This window comes from Xenopus laevis, chromosome 1S (assembly GCF_017654675.1).
Source record: "Xenopus laevis strain J_2021 chromosome 1S, Xenopus_laevis_v10.1, whole genome shotgun sequence".
NCBI lineage: Eukaryota > Metazoa > Chordata > Amphibia > Anura > Pipidae > Xenopus > Xenopus laevis.
In genome coordinates, this window is record NC_054372.1 from 27,749,120 (window position 1) to 27,767,687 (window position 18,568).

Consider the following 18,568-nt stretch of genomic DNA (forward strand, 5'->3'; position numbering starts at 1 on the left):
GGCGTGAGGGGCTTGGTGTGTCGTTCTATAATTTTAATTAGTGAAGGTGATTTAGTGCACTAGTACAGTCGGTCCCGGACGTAGAGTACCGGTTCTATTTCGACTTAGCACACATCTAATCACTCTGACGACTGCTGTGGTGTACTGAGTTTCTCTCCTGGTTTCATTTATTTGCTTGTATGTACCCTTATCTGTATCCGTTGTATATGCTGACCTACAGAAGTGTAATGTTGCAATGTTTAATGTGACTTTTGTGAAACCAATAAAAATCTAAGTTACAAAAAAAAGACTCATTTTCAAAGCTTGCTTGGCATCATTTCTGGTGTCCGGTGTACAAGAAAAGTGCGTCCACCCTATTCATTAGAAGAAAGGTAACCTTGAAGCTGCTTATGTGAAAAATATTGTTAGTTGTTGGCTTGTTCAGATAACAGATATACTTGTCTAGAGGCCAGATAAAACTTTCAGTAGTTATCGTCTCACACCTCACTCAAGTTTCATCATACGTTTACATTATAACACTGGGTGATAATACTCGAGAATATTAACATTTGCAATAAGTATTGGTTTCTTAGAACATGATTAGAAATTGCTCTTTATTTTAAACCAAATATGATCATTGCTTATATATTCACATTCACATTAAGAGGACTTTATTCTGCCATATGATGGGCTCAGAAAAGGATACAAGCTGTTCTTTCTTACTAAAAATGAAGCTACTGTCATGTCCCAAGTTTTACCGCTCACAGAAATAAAGAAAACATTCTACCATGTTTCACTGACAGTTTGGACGTGAAAGTCACAGCAGTTGGGAAATGATGTGGGCCTGACATTACATGCCTTTGTCTAGAGACGGGGTGTTAAGGTGGCTATAGACGCACCGATAATATCGTACAAAACAATATTAGGTGAGTGTATGGTGGGAGACGAGCCGACCTATATTGGAAGAAGACGTGGATATCGGTCGGCTCGTTGATTGGGATGACCAGAAAGTTTTGATTGGGCGCCTTTGAACATCAGCCACTAATAGTGCAGAATCATTCAACTCTACACTTGTGTACTGAAGCAAACAATCTTTCTTGGAAAGATCTTTTGCAGGAAAGATCGTAATTGTAGCGTCTACGGCCACCTTTACTTGAGAATGGTACAGCAACATCACTGGCTTAGAGCCTTAATTCTAAAGCTTTTCCCCCTAGATCACATATTGTACTTTATCGTTGTTCACTCCCAAGCCTTATCCATTAGAGAAATTGCTAACAAAAATACAATTACTGGTTAAACATATGTCTGCAGATAAACTGCTATAATTACTGCATTTGCATACATCACTGCATTTGCATTGCCTCTGCAGACACAGGGTAATAAGAGCAGCCAGAATAAAGTATTTTTCTTTTGTATAGTGATAATGATGTGTTTGCAATTTTTTTTACATTAATATATTTTTTTGCTTTCCCCTACCCATGGTCCCACCCCCCCACCCCCACGTACCTTCCCTTGTTGGGTTCTGAATCTTTATTGTCTGGTTGCAGCAGCTGATATACTAGGCTAAGGTCTGATGCAAAGACTGATATCCTGGAGCACAAGTGTTTACAGTATCTCCGTCCCATTAGTTCTACTCACCCACCCCTTGTTTGGAGTGAAGGCAACTGCAAAAATGCGCAGGAACATAGGACTGAGGGAGTACTTTGCAATAATACAGTCCATCTGTGTTTATACAAGAAGTAAACACCCCACTCACTCAGATTGTATCACTTGCCATTCATTAATATCAAATCACTAGACAAACACCCACTCTTCCATTGCAAAGCTCTGTAGGACTCCTGGGCCAGGTGACAATTTAGGTAGAAAACCAGCTCAAGGGCAATGTAGGGTGAAGTCATTATCAATGATTACTTTAGACCAGGGATCCCCAACCTTTTGAACCCATGAACAACATTCAGAAGTACAAGGAGTTGGGGAGCAACGCCAGCATGAAAAATGTTCTTGGAGTGCCAAATAAGTCCTGTGATTGGCCATTTTGTAGCCCCCATGTGGATTGTCAACCGACACTGAGGCTCTATTTGGAAGTGCACCTGGTTTTTATGCAACCAAACCTCCAAGCCAGGAATTCAAAAATAAGATCCTGTTTTGAGGCAACTGGGAGCAACATCTAAAGGGTTGGAGAGCAGCATGTTGCTCACAAGCTACTGGTTGGGGATCGCTGCTTTAGACTGTTAAATACTGAGAAAAATGCTGCTGTATCAACAAGGAGCAGAGACACTTGTATCTTCAAATGCAGATAGTGGGCTTTCTCGCAATGGTGTGATCTTAAACAAGTGCATATGGTTTTGTTTGAATTGGGTGAAGCTGGTAACCAAAATAAATGAAAATGTGGCTGAAGAGAGGGAATCAGAGGCAACAACAGCCGATGGAAATGTTAACTGGTAACTAATGTCTAACTGGTAACTAATAACTAGAAAGCATTTCTCACCCTTGTTACATATCTCAAACCATATGCTATTGTTTAAGATTATACCATCAGTCGGTATACTATCCCCTATCAAGTACAAGCTACTGTTTTACAGAGAAAAGTAAAGTGTTTTTTAAAATTAGGATAATTTGGAAAAAATGGAGTCTATGGGAGTGAGCCTTTCCGTAATTTGGAGCTTTCTGGATAATTGGTTTCCAGATAATGGATCCTATACCTGTATAAGAACCTATACCGTACAAGGAATGTGCTAAATGTCTCAAGGAGCACTATACAAATAAAAATATACATACATAAATACATACATACATACATACATACATACATACATACATACATACATACATTCATACATACAAAGGTGTTTAGAAAGATTAGAAACTGCTCAACCCTGTTTGCATTCCTAGAGGTAACCATGTACCCTAGCAACCAAGTATTGATTTGAGACTGGAATATGAATAGGAGAGGCCTGAATAGGAAGATGAGGAATAAACAACAAATAACAACAAACAAACTTTTGTAGCCTTAAGAGCATTTGTTTTTAGATAGGGTCAGTGACCCCCATTTGAAAGCTGGAGTCAGAAGAAGAAGACAAATAATTAAATAAAAGCTATAAAAAATAAATAATTAAGATAATTTGAAAAGTTTTTAATTATTCTATAACATACTAAAAGTTAACCAACATGTCTATGTGACATCTAATATCTTCCTTATTTAGAATACCAGGGATTATTTTACTTTTGTGCAGATTTCTAAAATAATTTGAATCAATCTCATTGCGGCTTTTACTGCATCCTGTCTGCCTGCATCAAAAAGAAGAGAAGAAAATTCTAGGAGGACCCCTCCCCAGGTGGATTGATGGAAGTACACAAATAGAATTTTAATTGCTGCAATTTTGCCTACAATTTTAAACTTTCACAGCACCAGGCTATAGTAAAGCCCTAGAGCCCTAAGTGTTTTTATACAGACATGTTTTTATCTGCACTTTCTCCGCAATTTGTGTGATACATGTGTATAATACACAAAATACATAAACATGCATACTTGTTTTTAGTATATTTTAATATACTAATACTATTCTATAATAATTTTTATATTTTACTATACTTTAGTAAATTGTAAATTTAATAAACAGAAATATTTTACTAAAATGATTTACAAGCATTTCAACTTAGGAGAAACAAATCATCTTTATTAGAGCCAGCAAGTTACGCAGCGCTTTACATTCATTTATTATGAACAGGGGTGAAACCTTCACTCCTAATTATTTGTTAGGCCAAAATAACTTCCAGCCCCTGGATTGCTAGAGATTCAGAAATTTGCAATTTATTCCTTGTATTGAATAAAAAAAGTTACAGCAGGAAAACTACGTGCCAGACGGCTTGTTCCTGAAAACGACTTCAGATTGGTTCATTTAGATCTGAATCGTGGGTAATGCTTCTAAAGCAAACATTGTAAGCAGTGATGAATATATAAATTCAGAGGAGAGGAAACTAAAAATAAAATATAAAATGGCTGTTATTTCAGCCCAGTGTGCTTCTCTTGGGCAGGAGCCAGAGCTCACTATAATGTTTCACTGTGTACATAATGATACTATTGGTTTAAACATAATTATATACAAAAATAAAGAAATATCTACTGATCAGTAGAGATGTCGCGAACTGTTCGCCGGCGAACTTGTTCGCGCGAACATCGGGTGTTCGCGCTCGCCGGAAGTTCGCGAACGTCGCGCGACGTTCGCCATTTTGGGTTCGCCATTGTTGGCGCTTTTTTTTGCCCTCTCACCCCAGACCAGCAGGTACATGGCAGCCAATCAGGAAGCTCTCCCCTGGACCACTCCCCTTCCCTATAAAAACCGAAGCCCTGCAGCGTTTTTTCACTCTGCCTGTGTGTGCTGAAGAGATAGTGTAGGGAGAGAGCTGCTGCCTGTTAGTGATTTCAGGGACAGTTGAAAGTTTGCTGGCTAGTAATCGTTTTGATACTGCTCTGTTATTGGAGGGACAGAAGTCTGCAGGGGTTTGAGGGACATTTAAGCTTAGGTAGCTTTGCTGGCTAGTAATCTACCTTCTACTGCAGTGCTCTGTATGTAGCTGCAGTGGGCAGCTGTCCTGCTTCTGATCTCATCTGCTGACTGCTGCAATAACAGTAGTCCTTGTAAGGACTGCTTTTATTTATTTTTTTGTTGTTTTACTACTACTACTACTACTACTATAAGAGCCCAGTGCTATTAGTCTAGCAGTGTTGGGGAGTGGGACTGGTGTGCTAATCTGCTGCTCCTAGTAGTTCAGCAGCACCAACTTTAATTTTTTTTTTTTAATATTCATTTTTTTTTTATTTTACTTTTTTTTATTTTACTACCGCTGTAGTAGTGTATAAGTTGACCTTTTAGGCATTATTTGCCCTGTAGGCATTATTTGCACACTGTTTTCTTCAACCCGCCATCTAGCTGTGTGACCTTGTTCACATTCTGTCTAAATATCCATAATATTACCGTCTCCAGAAAAAACACCGGAGTGACTTTTTTCAAGCAGCCATAATATATTTTACGTAATCCGTATCCACCGCTGTAGTAGTGTATACGTTGACCTTGTAGGCATTATTTGCACACTGTTTTCTTCAACCTGCCATCTAGCTGTGTGAGCTTGTTCACATTTTGTCTAAATATTGATAATATTATCGTCTCTAGAAAAACCACTTGAGTTACTTTTTTTCAAGCAGCATTCATATATTTTACGTAATCCGTATCCACCGCTGTAGTAGTGTATACGTTGACCTTGTACGCATTATTTGCACACTGTTTTCTTCAACCCGCCATCTAGCTGTGTGACCTTGTTCACATTCTGTCTAAATATCCATAATATTACCGTCTCCAGAAAAAACACCGGAGTGACTTTTTTCAAGCAGCCATAATATATTTTACGTAATCCGTATCCACCGCTGTAGTAGTGTATACGTTGACCTTGTAGGCATTATTTGCACACTGTTTTCTTCAACCCGCCATCTAGCTGTGTGAGCTTGTTCACATTTTGTCTAAATATTGATAATATTATCGTCTCTAGAAAAACCACTTGAGTTACTTTTTTTCAAGCAGCATTCATATATTTTACGTAATCCGTATCCACCGCTGTAGTAGTGTATACGTTGACCTTGTAGGCATTATTTGCACACTGTTTTCTTCAACCCGCCATCTAGCTGTGTGAGCTTGTTCACATTTTGTCTAAATATTGATAATATTATCGTCTCTAGAAAAACCACTTGAGTTACTTTTTTTCAAGCAGCATTCATATATTTTACGTAATCCGTATCCACCGCTGTAGTAGTGTATACGTTGACCTTGTAGGCATTATTTGCACACTGTTTTCTTCAACCCGCCATCTAGCTGTGTGAGCTTGTTCACATTTTGTCTAAATATTGATAATATTATCGTCTCTAGAAAAACCACTTGAGTTACTTTTTTTCAAGCAGCATTCATATATTTTTTTACGTAATCCGTATCCACCGCTGTAGTAGTGTATACGTTGACCTTGTAGGCATTATTTGCACACTGTTTTCTTCAACCCGCCATCTAGCTGTGTGAGCTTGTTCACATTTTGTCTAAATATTGATAATATTATCGTCTCTAGAAAAACCACTTGAGTTACTTTTTTTCAAGCAGCATTCATATATTTTACGTAATCCGTATCCACCGCTGTAGTAGTGTATACGTTGACCTTGTAGGCATTATTTGCACACTGTTTTCTTCAACCCGCCATCTAGCTGTGTGAGCTTGTTCACATTTTGTCTAAATATTGATAATATTATCGTCTCTAGAAAAACCACTTGAGTTACTTTTTTTCAAGCAGCATTCATATATTTTACGTAATCCGTATCCACCACTGTAGTAGTGTATACGTTGACCTTGTAGGCATTATTTGCACACTGTTTTCTTCAACCCGCCATCTAGCTGTGTGAGCTTGTTCACATTTTGTCTAAATATTGATAATATTATCGTCTCTAGAAAAACCACTTGAGTTACTTTTTTTCAAGCAGCATTCATATATTTTACGTAATCCGTATCCACCGCTGTAGTAGTGTATACGTTGACCTTGTAGGCATTATTTGCACACTGTTTTCTTCAACCCGCCATCTAGCTGTGTGAGCTTGTTCACATTTTGTCTAAATATTGATAATATTATCGTCTCTAGAAAAACCACTTGAGTTACTTTTTTTCAAGCAGCATTCATATATTTTACGTAATCCGTATCCACCGCTGTAGTAGTGTATACGTTGACCTTGTAGGCATTATTTGCACACTGTTTTCTTCAACCCGCCATCTAGCTGTGTGTATTATCGTTTCCAGAAAAACCAACTGAGTTTTTGTTGTTGTTGTTGTTTTTTTAAAAATAATGCCAGGCAAAGGCAGGCCGCCACGCAGAGGCCGTGCTAGGGGCCGTGCTGCTATGCAATCCTGTGGCCCTAGCAAATTGCCCAGTTTTAAAAAGCCAATGACCCTGAACTCCCAAAATGCTGAAGAGGTAGTTGACTGGCTTACACAGCACACCCCATCCTCTACCGTTTCTAACTTTACCACAACATCCTCCTCATCCTCCACTGCTATGGCCACCCCACGTAACACTTCCTCCACCACCGGTGCCCCTTCTTCACTGGGGTCAGAGGAGTTATTTTCCCATGAGTTTCTTGAACTGAGTAATGCGCAACCATTATTGCCAGAAGAAGATGAAGGAGATGAGGACCTTACACCAGATTTAATTCTGGCAGAGAACACGATAGAGATGGACATAATGAGTGATGAGGAGGAGGTCCCCGCTGCTGCTTCCTTCTGTGATGTGTCAGAAGAAATTGATGCATCTGAGGAGAATGATGATGAGGAGATTGATGTTTTGTGGGTGCCTAGTAGAAGAGAGCAAGAGGAGGGTAGTTCAGATGGAGAGACGGAGAGTCAGAGAGGCAGTAGGAGAATAAGACTTAGAAGAAGCAGGGAGGACAGCCCGCAGGGATCAGTAGGGCAACAACATGTATCGGCACCTGTGTTCAGCCAGCCAACGCACCCGCCATTGCCGCCAATGCCGCCAACTTCTACTGTTACCGCCAGATCGCACACTTCCAAAAAGTCAGCAGTGTGGGATTTTTTTAATGTGTGTGCCTCTGACAAAAGCATTGTAATTTGCAATGAGTGCAGTCATAAACTGAGCCTTGGTAAGCCCAACAGCCACATAGGTACAACTTCTATGCGAAGGCACATGAGCGGCAAGCACAAAGCACTTTGGGAGCAACACCTCAAAGGCAACAGGCAAACTAAAAGCCACACTCCTTCTGGTCCAGCATCTTACTGCTCTACCTCTGCTCTCCTTGACCCGTCTGAACCACCCTCCACTCCGCCTTCCACCTTGACCACCTGTTCCCATTCCCAGTCATCTGCCACCAGCCAAGTTTCTGTGAAGGCCATGTTTGAGCGTAAGAAGCCAATGTCTGACTGTCACCCCCTTGCGTCTGACAGCTGGCTTGTCTGCACTCTTAGCCCGCCAGCTTTTACCATACCAGCTGGTGGACTCTGAGGCCTTCCGCAAATTTGTAGCAATTGGGACACCGCAGTGGAAGGTACCCAGCCGCAATTTTTTTTCTAAAAAGGGAATACCACACCTGTACCAACATGTGCAGAGCCAAGTTACCGCATCTCTGTCACTTAGTGTTGGGCCAAAGGTCCATATGACTACTGACGCATGGTCCTCCAAGCATGGTCAGGGCAGGTATGTCACGATTATTGATGTATGGCAGCGCACTCCAGACCACATTCAATAGTCACCAACACCGCAGTTGCTTGTTAAAAAGATAAATTTTATTTGAACATTAGGCTAAAAAGCGTCTGAGGTCTGACGCGTTTCGTGTTCACACACTTCCTCAGAGAGGTCTCTGTGAACACGAAACGCGTCAGACCTCAGACGCTTTTTAGCCTAATGTTCAAATAAAATTTATCTTTTTAACAAGCAACTGCGGTGTTGGTGACTATTGAATGTGGTCTGGAGTGCGCTGCCATACATCAATAATCGTAACTTGGCGTTTATTTCTTGGCGACGGACTCGGGGCGGCTGCACCCGGGTCACAGCAGAAATCCGGTAAGCTAAATTGAAGATTGGGGTTATCGTAGTTGGGGACGACTTTTCTCTCTCCCCCCCTTCCTTAAGTGAGAGGCTCGGGGCAATTGGCACCTGAGCCAGTTTAACTTAATGGTGAGAAAAATTTGAAGTTAACAAATATTATCGAATAAGCTTATACCGGATTTCACAACTCTCTGTATGAGTGTGAAATAAATTAATTATCAGGGCAGGTATGTCACCTACACTGCCCACTGGGTGAACTTGGTAATGGCTGGGAAGCAGGGAATGGGTAGCTCAACAACAACAGTGGAGTTGGTGTCACCGCCACGGATTGCACGCGGTTCTGCCACCACCTCTACTCCTCCATCGCTCTCTACCTCGTCTTCTTCTTCTTCTTACTCTGCTGCTGGGTCCTCCTTCTCCTCCTCCACACCTGTGCACCCCCAGCTCCCCCTAGGCTATTCGACGTGCCAGGTACGCCGTTGTCACGCTGTCTTGGGGATGACGTGCCTGGAAAGCAAAAACCATACCGGATCTGTACTCCTGTCATCTCTGCAGTCACAGGCCGATCGGTGGCTGACCCCACACCAACTGCAGATCGGAAAAGTGGCCCTTTGGCCAGTCTGTAACGTCAGACATGCAAATGTTTTTCTGTCCAAGGCAGCGCCACAACCCTTCTGGATCCACCCTCAAAGAACGCCTCGACCGGCAGGTAGCGGACTACCTGGCATTAACTGCAGATATCGACACTCTGAGGAGCGATGAACCCCTGGACTACTGGGTGCGCAGGCTTGATCTGTGGCCAGAGCTGTCACAATTTGCCATGAACCTCTTGTCTTGCCCAGCCTCAAGTGTGCTCTCAGAAAGGACCTTCAGTGCAGCAGGAGGGATTGTAACTGAGAAGAGAACTCGCCTAGGTCACAAAAGTGTCGATTACCTGACCTTTATTAAAATGAATGAGGGGTGGATCTCGGAGGGTTACTGCACGCCGGAAGACTTGTTCTGACTTCTATGCAGCTGTCCTTCTCTTCAAGCCTCATGACTCCACACACAGCTGTCCTTTAGCGTCCTCCTCCTCCCTCCGCCACCGTTACAAACTAGGGTGCAAACCCTACTGGTTTAATTTTTCTGGCCTCTGTGCTTCAGTGGCTGCAACCAAAAAAACTGGGCAAACAATGTCTACAAGGTCAACGTATGGCAAAAAATGACTATTTTCAGCATTTATATGGCATATTTTTTCTGGCAACTGTGCTTCAGTGGCTGCGGCCAAAAAAACTGGGCAAACAATGCCTACAAGGTCAACGACGTTGACCTTGTAGGCATTGTTTGCCCAGTTTTTTTGGCCGCAGCCACTGAAGCACAGAGGCCAGAAAAAATATGCCATATAAATGCTGAAAATAGTCATTTTTTGCCATACGTTGACTCAACGTATATGGCAAAAAATTACTATTTTCAGCATTTATATGGCATATTTTTTCTGGCAACTGTGCTTCAGTGGCTGCAACCAAAAAAACTGGGCAAACAATGCCTACAAGGTCAACGTATGGCAAAAAATGACTATTTTCAGCATTTATATGGCATATTTTTTCTGGCAACTGTGCTTCAGTGGCTGCGTCCAAAAAAACTGGGCAAACAATGCCTACAAGGTCAACGTATGGCAGTTGTTTAAAGAGAACAGTAGATTACTAGCCAGCAAAGCTACCTAAGCTAAAATGTCCCTCAAATCCCTGCAGACTTCTGTCCCTCCAATACAGAGCAGTATCAAGCAGATTACTAGCCAGCAAACTTACTATCATCTGTCCCTGAAATCACTAACAGCTCTCCCCCTACACTATCTCTTCCAAGCACACACAGGCAGATTTTTCAGATACATTTTTGCCCTTGATCCCCCTCTGGCATGCCACTGTCCAGGTCGTTGCACCCTTTAAACAACTTTAAAATCATTTTTCTGGCCAGAAATGTCTTTTCTAGATGTTAAAGTTCGCCTTCCCATTGAAGTCTATGGGGTTCGTGAACCGTTTGCGAACCGCTCGCATTTTTGCGCAAGTTCGCGAATATGTTCGCGAACTTTTTTTCCGACGTTCGCTACATCCCTACTGATCAGTGGGAAACGCTCTAGTGACAAGAAGCTGATAACACTTTGGATTAACCCGATGGTTAAAGAAATGCAATCTTCTTGGTATAGCCACCTTTGAGCCAAGTATGAAGTGTTTCTTTGTTTAAAAAAGACTTGTACAATTCAGCCCCCATCTTATACAGCATGCCTCACGCTAGTTCTATGCAGCAGTCACAGCATGCCTGTATGCATATGTATATAGATGTATAGTATGTACAGCATTAAATATACCTAAAATGACATAGAACTTTGTGGCTGTGACCTTGAGTTTGTTTGGCGAAGTGGGAATGACCAAAAGTAAGTGTGGCCTAAATAAAGATTTGCACAATGCACTTTTATAGGTGTCCCTGGATTTCACATTGAAAATCAAGTAACCTTGGATCAAAGATGTTGCTTATAAATTCTTAAAGGAAACTAAAACCCTTGAAAAAAAATGCATGTAAAATAGATAGATGTAGATAGAGAGAGAGAGAGAGAGAGAGAGACAGACAGACAGACAGACATACAGACAGACAGAGACAGACAGACAGACAGACAGATAGATGTAAATACATAATAGATATATAATATGGGGCAAATTCACTAAGATTCGTAGTTGCGCCAGGCGTAACTTCGCCGCACTTCGCCAGGCGTAGTTTCGCCAGCGCTTCGCAAATTCACTAAAATCCGAAGTTGCGATCAGGGGTAGCGTAAGGTTGCGAAGTTGCGCTAGCGTTGATTCGCTAAGTAAAGCGAAGTTATGCTAGCGAAGGCTAATTTGCATACGGTGCGAAATTCAAATTTCAATGGAGGAATACGTATCAGCACTACAAATGCCTAGAAAACCTTCAAATCATCAAATAAAAATTTTATTTTGCCCTTCACATGTGCCCACTGTATAGGTAAGTTGCCATGAGTCAGGAAATGTAGGGGGGAAGGAGGGGAGCCCCAAAAAAATTTACGATCTTTTTCAGCCTATCACCCATAATGTAGAAAACACGCCAGCGTTTTTTGGGACTTAGAAAAATGTTTGACTTTTTTTGAAACAATCCCTATCTACTCTATGTAACTACATGATAGATATATAGATAGATAGATAGATAGATAGATAGATAGATAGATAGATAGATGATAGATAGATAGATAGATAGATAGATAGATAGATAGATAGATAGATAGATAGATAGATAGATAGATAGATAGATAGATAGATAGATAGATAGATAGATAAGTGAATCTTGCAGAGAATTTTTTTTTATTTTTTTGGTTGCCTGGAAAAGGCAATATGTACAATCTAATATACTAAAATATTAAATAACAACTTATTTTATAAAAACATAAAAACTAAAAGTCGAAATTCCCCCTTAATGTTCACTAGCCTTTGGCTAAAAGTTCTGGTAAAATTATAACAATATACAAAGCCCCCACACTTCACTGGTATCTTATACAGAAAATATTTTCACCCTAAAGATTTGCTATGAATTCTGTATTATCAGTTCCATGGGAGTTATAGGAGGAATACTGACACATTGCTGACACTGCTTTATCACAATGTTACAAAAGGTTGTACTGTTTTCTGTCATCACACACACACCAGACTTTATCATTGAATAAATTCCTGAGTAATGTCGACAACACCTCAAAGCCTATTTGACCTAAGGAGATAAATGAGGCAGATGCAGCAATAATATATATATAATATAGATATACAGTACTTAGCCCAGATATAACAAAATGATTCGGGAGATTTTGTCCATGGCCCCATTATTTCCAACCATGCCGTGTTACTACCTAACCACAAACCCCACTTTGCATGAACCTGGTATATAAGTCCTCTAGATTGCAATATGGGAGAGTTGACAGTTCTAATAAATGAAGATTAAGAAATAATATCATTACAGAGAGAATTTGCTCAACAATGTGCATCTGCTTGAGGGCACTGGGAGCAACGTGTTACTTGTGAGCTTAAGCTTCTATATTACTGATCTAAAGCATCCATTGGTTGGTCTCCATTTAAAAAAATGCCCACAGATTCTGCTCATATTACTATATTAGTAGCCCCTTTGTGGACTAGCAGCCTATTGGAAACTCTGTTTGGCAGTAAACCTGGTTTTATGCAACTAAAAATTGCCTCCAAACCTGTAATTCAAAAATAAGTACCTGCTTTGAGGCCACTGGGAGCAAATTCACTAAAGCGCGAAGTGGCAAATTCGCCAGCGTGACGTCATTTCGTTACTTTGCTGATTTACTAACGGGCGCTGGCGTAAATTCGCTAGCGAAGTGGACCTACTCTAGCGCTACTTCGCACCCTTACGCCAGGCGAAGTTGCGCTATGGCGAAGGGACGTAACTACGCTAAGTCACTAACTTGCGGATTTTCATGAACGTTAACTCTTGCGCCAGACTTGCCTTCGCCAACTGAAACCAGGCGAAGTGCAATAGAGTAGATAGGGCTTGCTTCAAAAAAAGTTGAAGGCTGATAGGGTGATAGGCTGAAAAAGATTGTACATTTTTTTGGGGGTACCCTCCTTCCCCCCTACATTTCCTAACATATGGCACCTAAACTATACAGTGGGCTCAGTGAATTTGCATAGCGCTGGCAAAACTACGCCCGGCGAAGTGCGGCGGAGTGTGGCGAAGCTATCACCGGCGCAACTTCTCATCTTAGTGAATTTGCCCCATAGACGGGAGAAAGACTGGCATTTACAGAGAATGGTGGTTTGTGGCGTTATTTATGTTTCCTTTTACAACACTGCAGTTTTAGTGATGTTTAACAATATTGACTTTCCCAGGCACCATTAACGCTCACAGTAACCTGCCGTCTAGCAAACGGTCCCTGGAGTATCCAGTACATTACCGCACTATTGAATGCGTTATTTAGTCCACTGAAAATACATATGGACAAAGTATTCAGGGTAATAATCACACTGAAAGTGGCATTTAATACACAGTCTGAAGTTGTTCAGTGCATTAGTGCAGATTTTCTATTGACTCTTTCTACCTAGAACTCCATACATTTACACGTTAAATGGCAGTCACAGCTCTTGGAGTTTCCACTTGCAGATAAAACAATTGCACAATAGTGAAGACTGAAGCCCAGCGTCTGTGGTCAGGACATCAATCCAAGCCTTTATCAGAACTGCTGTGACCGGAAGTGCAACAACACATGTTCTAGCTTTTATTAAAACAAATTCTGTGTACCAGGTACAACCTTTTGCTGTGCCTGTGCTGCTTTTTCAGTACAGATAATGAGTACATTTCCCTCCCACTCTTGGATTTTTCCAAATAAGTGGTCCTTCTGTAATTTGGATATCCAGACCTTAAGTCTACTAAAAATAATCCTTTATACATTTTGGGGGTTTATTAAAGTTCAATTTTTTCTGGTCAGACATTTAAAGGGGAAAAACAATCATTTTGTAGAAAAAGAACTTTGTCAGGATTGATTAAACCCCGATGGTGTTAAAAGTCAGAATAAAAAGGTACTCCAACTCAGACCTGCCAAGTTCATGTAGAAGTCAATGGCAGATTTCCCACTGATATCCTGATCTGAGCTGGATTTCATTCAATAATCCGAAGATTCTGTATTTTCCGGGCGACAAGTCTGAGGTTTCTGGCAGCAAATCTGAAAAAGTTTGCGTTTTCGCCAACAAATCCGAAAAATTCATACAATTCACGCTTGATCTTTTCCCAGCACAAGAAATGTTCGGAAAAATATATTGATAAATGGGGGGGGGGGGTCCATGTCTATGACTATGGTCAGGGTAGTTTTTAGAAAGTAGTGAGAACTTTTCCAATTTTGATAAATAACCCCCAAAATAAACCCAACAGGATTGTTTTGCCTCCAATAAGTATGAATAATCTTAGTTGGGATCAAGTACAAGGTACTGTTTTATTATTACAGAGAACAAGGAAATCATTTTTAAAAATGTGAATTATTTGATGAAAATGAAGTCAATGGGAGACGGCCTTCCCGTAATTTGGCACTTTCCGGATAACTGATCTCATACCTGTATTACTTGTTAGGGATGTTATACAAGATATGTATCAGATTGAATTTTCATTTTAAAATACCCCCTTCACAAATAACTTCTGTACCACATAATGCACCGAAAGTATTTCATGTCTTTCCAACTATTTCCAGAAGTGTCCTAGGCTGTGACAGGAACCGTGCTTAGCAGCACCCTGCATGGGTGTCACAGCCTCTCGTCTATTTATAAACAGGTATTTTTACTTACAGACTTTCCGCTCAGGCATAATGGGGTCAAGGAGGGAGATGGTCATTTGGGGAGAATTTGAATTTGAGTATTTTTAGGGTGGAAAACAGAAAGGATTCCATATCAGTCAGCCCCCAGATAATCTTGGACTCTGAAAGGGAAACTTTTATAAGGAGAATCCCCTGCAATACATGGGAGAATGTGAGCCATTTAAACACTTTCACTGCACAAAAAGAAATGCTTTACATTGTGGAAAGGTGCTGAGTATTCCTGCTGAGAGTCAGAGTTAAAAAAAAATTTCAGTATTAACAGGATGATAATAATAGGAAATTATTTAATTATGTTCCAAGTCTTTCCTCCGGACACGGCAGGACACTGTCACATTTATCTCTCTATATATTTACATTTTGCAGAGATTTGCTAATGCATAACTTGTTGCCATGTTACCTACGCACACTCACACATATTTATATACACAGTATAGGTACACAGTAAAGGGATGGGCAACCTTTGGTATAGCAGCTGTTGCAGGACTACAATTTCCAAAATCCCCACTAGACCACATAAGACTGTTTGTGCAGGGCACTATATATTATTAATATATAATTAGAACCTTAATCGCAAATGAAAAAAATAATTGGAATATTAAAGCCCCCGTTAAATAAGTTTGTTGCCTACACCATTCTCATTTTTATTCTTATGACAAAACTCACTATCCAGTGACTGCATGGGGAATTTCTTTTATTGAGCTATTACTAGCTGGTACATTTATTATCATTTTACCATCAGGAGTAGCAGCACAAACACTGGTGCAAAGCCAGATAACTTCTATGATTTAACAGTGTCTCGGTGATTTATTACTCAGTTGAAATAACATGACTGTAATAGGCATCCCATTTACATTCCAGCTGACAGCCCCCAGAGAGCCATGAAAACAACAGAATGCTGAATATTGCTATTTTGCTGAACACAAAGTACAATGTACGTTACTTTTAGGGTAATTTAATTTGCTGGTTTTGCCACTTGCATCCAAAACTTTCACAGCCAGCCTTTCCTCCAGATTAACTTGGTGAATATTGATCAATATGTTGTTTATCACATCAGTCTCTCCTAACCCAGCTTCTCTCCATCTGCTTTATAAACTAATGGATGTGCCCTTAATGTTGTCCAGATGGAAGACTAATAAAAGTGCCCTATTTTGCAAAAAAAACATGAAGCAATATATGTTTATCTTTTGTAAATGCGACAACAGCTTTGGCATAACACAGCAGGACACAGTTTTAATTGGAAACAGAGACACAACTGAAATCTGCTGGTTTCCTACTTATTGCTAAACAGACAGGCGCATGTGTAAATGCCTCTACCCCCTCGCTGTGTCACTGATATGGGGCAATAAGGGGAAGCCACAGAGAGCCTATATGCCATCCACAGTAATTATAATGGGGCCTTGGAACATTTACCCCGGTCTAACCCATATAAACTTTACAGCCACCTAGCAGGAAAGTTGCCGATGTAACAGACCGTTCTTTTAAAGGCAACCGTTTACTGGGAAAGAGGGAAGGGTAAACCCAATTCCAGCCACACAAGTAACAATATCTCTTCTGTATATTTGGGAGAAGTGACTATTGAAAATATCAAACACTTAAATTAAGGAAAACCACTTCCACTGGGATATAGGAAATGGAAACACCTACTAAAGGCCAATTATTGTGATAAAAGGAATATTATATTGATAAAGTATGGTTTCTAAAAACAAGATGTGTATGTTGAAAAATAGGTTCATAGAATCTAGCAATAGGTTACAAAATAAATGTGGTTTAAGCACATCCTTCTTGTTAATAAGGTATATTTTGCCTTTACAGTGCACCTTAATAGTGATGGGCGAATTTATTCGCCAGGCGAAGGGCAATTCACCTTCATTAGCAAAACTGTAATAACTGAAAAAAAAACACAGAAATATGTTCAAAGTTTCATAACCTGCCAAATTTTGTAAAATGAACATGGTTATTATGGGGTGTGGCCCCAAAAATGCGTGACTTTTTTATCCCTCTTTTTATTTCCTGAATGTTGGGAGGTATGTCTAAACTCTGTCCCTAAATAACTGACCCAACAAAAAAACTTATACAGTTAGAGAAACAACATTAATAATAATAATAATAATACCTGTATTTAGAAACATTTACTGGTACCTGAAATTTTCTTTACTATTGCTTTATCTGTTTCCAGTCTCCCTTTTTCTATACCCAAATTATTCCATACTGTGATGATCTTATTTATTCCCCACAGCTGCAGGCAACACAGCAAGGACTTGTATATCACCCACCTACACAGCTCCCTGTAATCTCACTACTTGTAACCACTAATATCATCATATACAGGGTACAAGTAAATAGCACTGGACCCAGATACTGATTCTTTAGACCAGTTCCAGCATAGCACATATTTCCCAAGGTATAAGGCACATTGATCAGATCATCTGCACAGAAAATGCAGGCACATGTACACGCATCTAGCACTTATTATAAATCTATGACTATCCTGAAATACCATGGCCAACCTTTGGTTTGTTCAACTGGTGCCAGGGAATCAACACAGGGCTACTCCAGACTTCACATTATACTTCTATATAAATTCCAGTAACATTTAAATATGTTGAGCCTAGTAAGTATGAGTTAAAAGATACCAAGCAGGCAGATCAATGGGCCAATGTACTTCATACACTGTTCACATGTGTTCTTTCCCCGTCTGCTCCATTTGAGCATGCTGTATTAAAACTATATTTATTTATTAATCATTTGTATAAACCTATAGCTTTGAACTAAAACTCCAGCCACTGGTTGTCAGTGTACACTAGGATCTATGGTTCAGATGCAGCTGGAGAGATTCACATTGAAAATTCTGAATGAAATGACAAATAAAAGGATGCCATTCACAGGCATAAATAATGATATGATCAGGTTACATAATAAGATATCCTCCAGCAGCAGGTCTTACCCTTTCAGTCAATGCTGGAATCCCAAAACACAGATCTCAGAAGGCTTTTTTTCCCAGTAAGGCTATGCAGATCTGAATAATTATGCCCCCTTCTTGTCCCTGGCACAGTGATAGAGTGGCAAACTTACCCTGTTAGTGCAGATGACTGGCTGGTATTGCTGCTCAGGCGGCACAGAAGCAAACTGTTGCACTGAATGCATAGTCAGACTGCTGCTGCTGCTACTGCTCCATTCTCATCCCCTGACACTTTCCTACATGGAATGTCTTCTCACAGACAGGGATCACTGCTCCTCTGTCCCTCCAGTTGCTCTAGATGAGGGGTCTCAGCATCCAGACTGCTCTAAAACTACTCCACAGCAGCCCCTACTCCACCCACAGCACACCCACCATCCAGAAATACCCTTTGTGTGCAAAGCATACTCAGTCTGAATCCTTTACTGGTCCAACCTTTCATTCATCATGATCAATATCCCATTATTAGAAATAATCACACAGCTACAGTTATAGAAATATTTAAGATTTACCTGTGATATATACAAAGTAGTATAGAGAGGATTACATATGTCATACCCCAATAAAGTGGAGACTTTAAAACCCCCAGCAGAGAGTAGGAGAATGCGAGTGATTGAACACTTTAACTACTATCAAAAAGTTTGCTGCAAACAAATTAATTAAATCTTGTTATATCTTTAAAGGGCATGTAAAGG

General features: G+C 40.3%; 1 protein-coding gene across 1 annotated transcript in view; it reads right to left on the reverse strand.

Moving 5' to 3' along the window:
• Window positions 1-18,178, reverse strand: part of corin.S (corin, serine peptidase S homeolog) — an 89,792-nt gene extending 71,614 nt beyond the window's left edge. Inside the window, exon 1 of the mRNA XM_018243131.2 lies at window positions 17,990-18,178. Within this exon, the coding sequence (XP_018098620.1) occupies window positions 17,990-18,061 (72 nt within the window). The 5' untranslated portion in view covers window positions 18,062-18,178. The remainder of the gene's footprint in view (window positions 1-17,989) is intronic.
• Window positions 18,179-18,568: the final 390 nt, after the last annotated feature.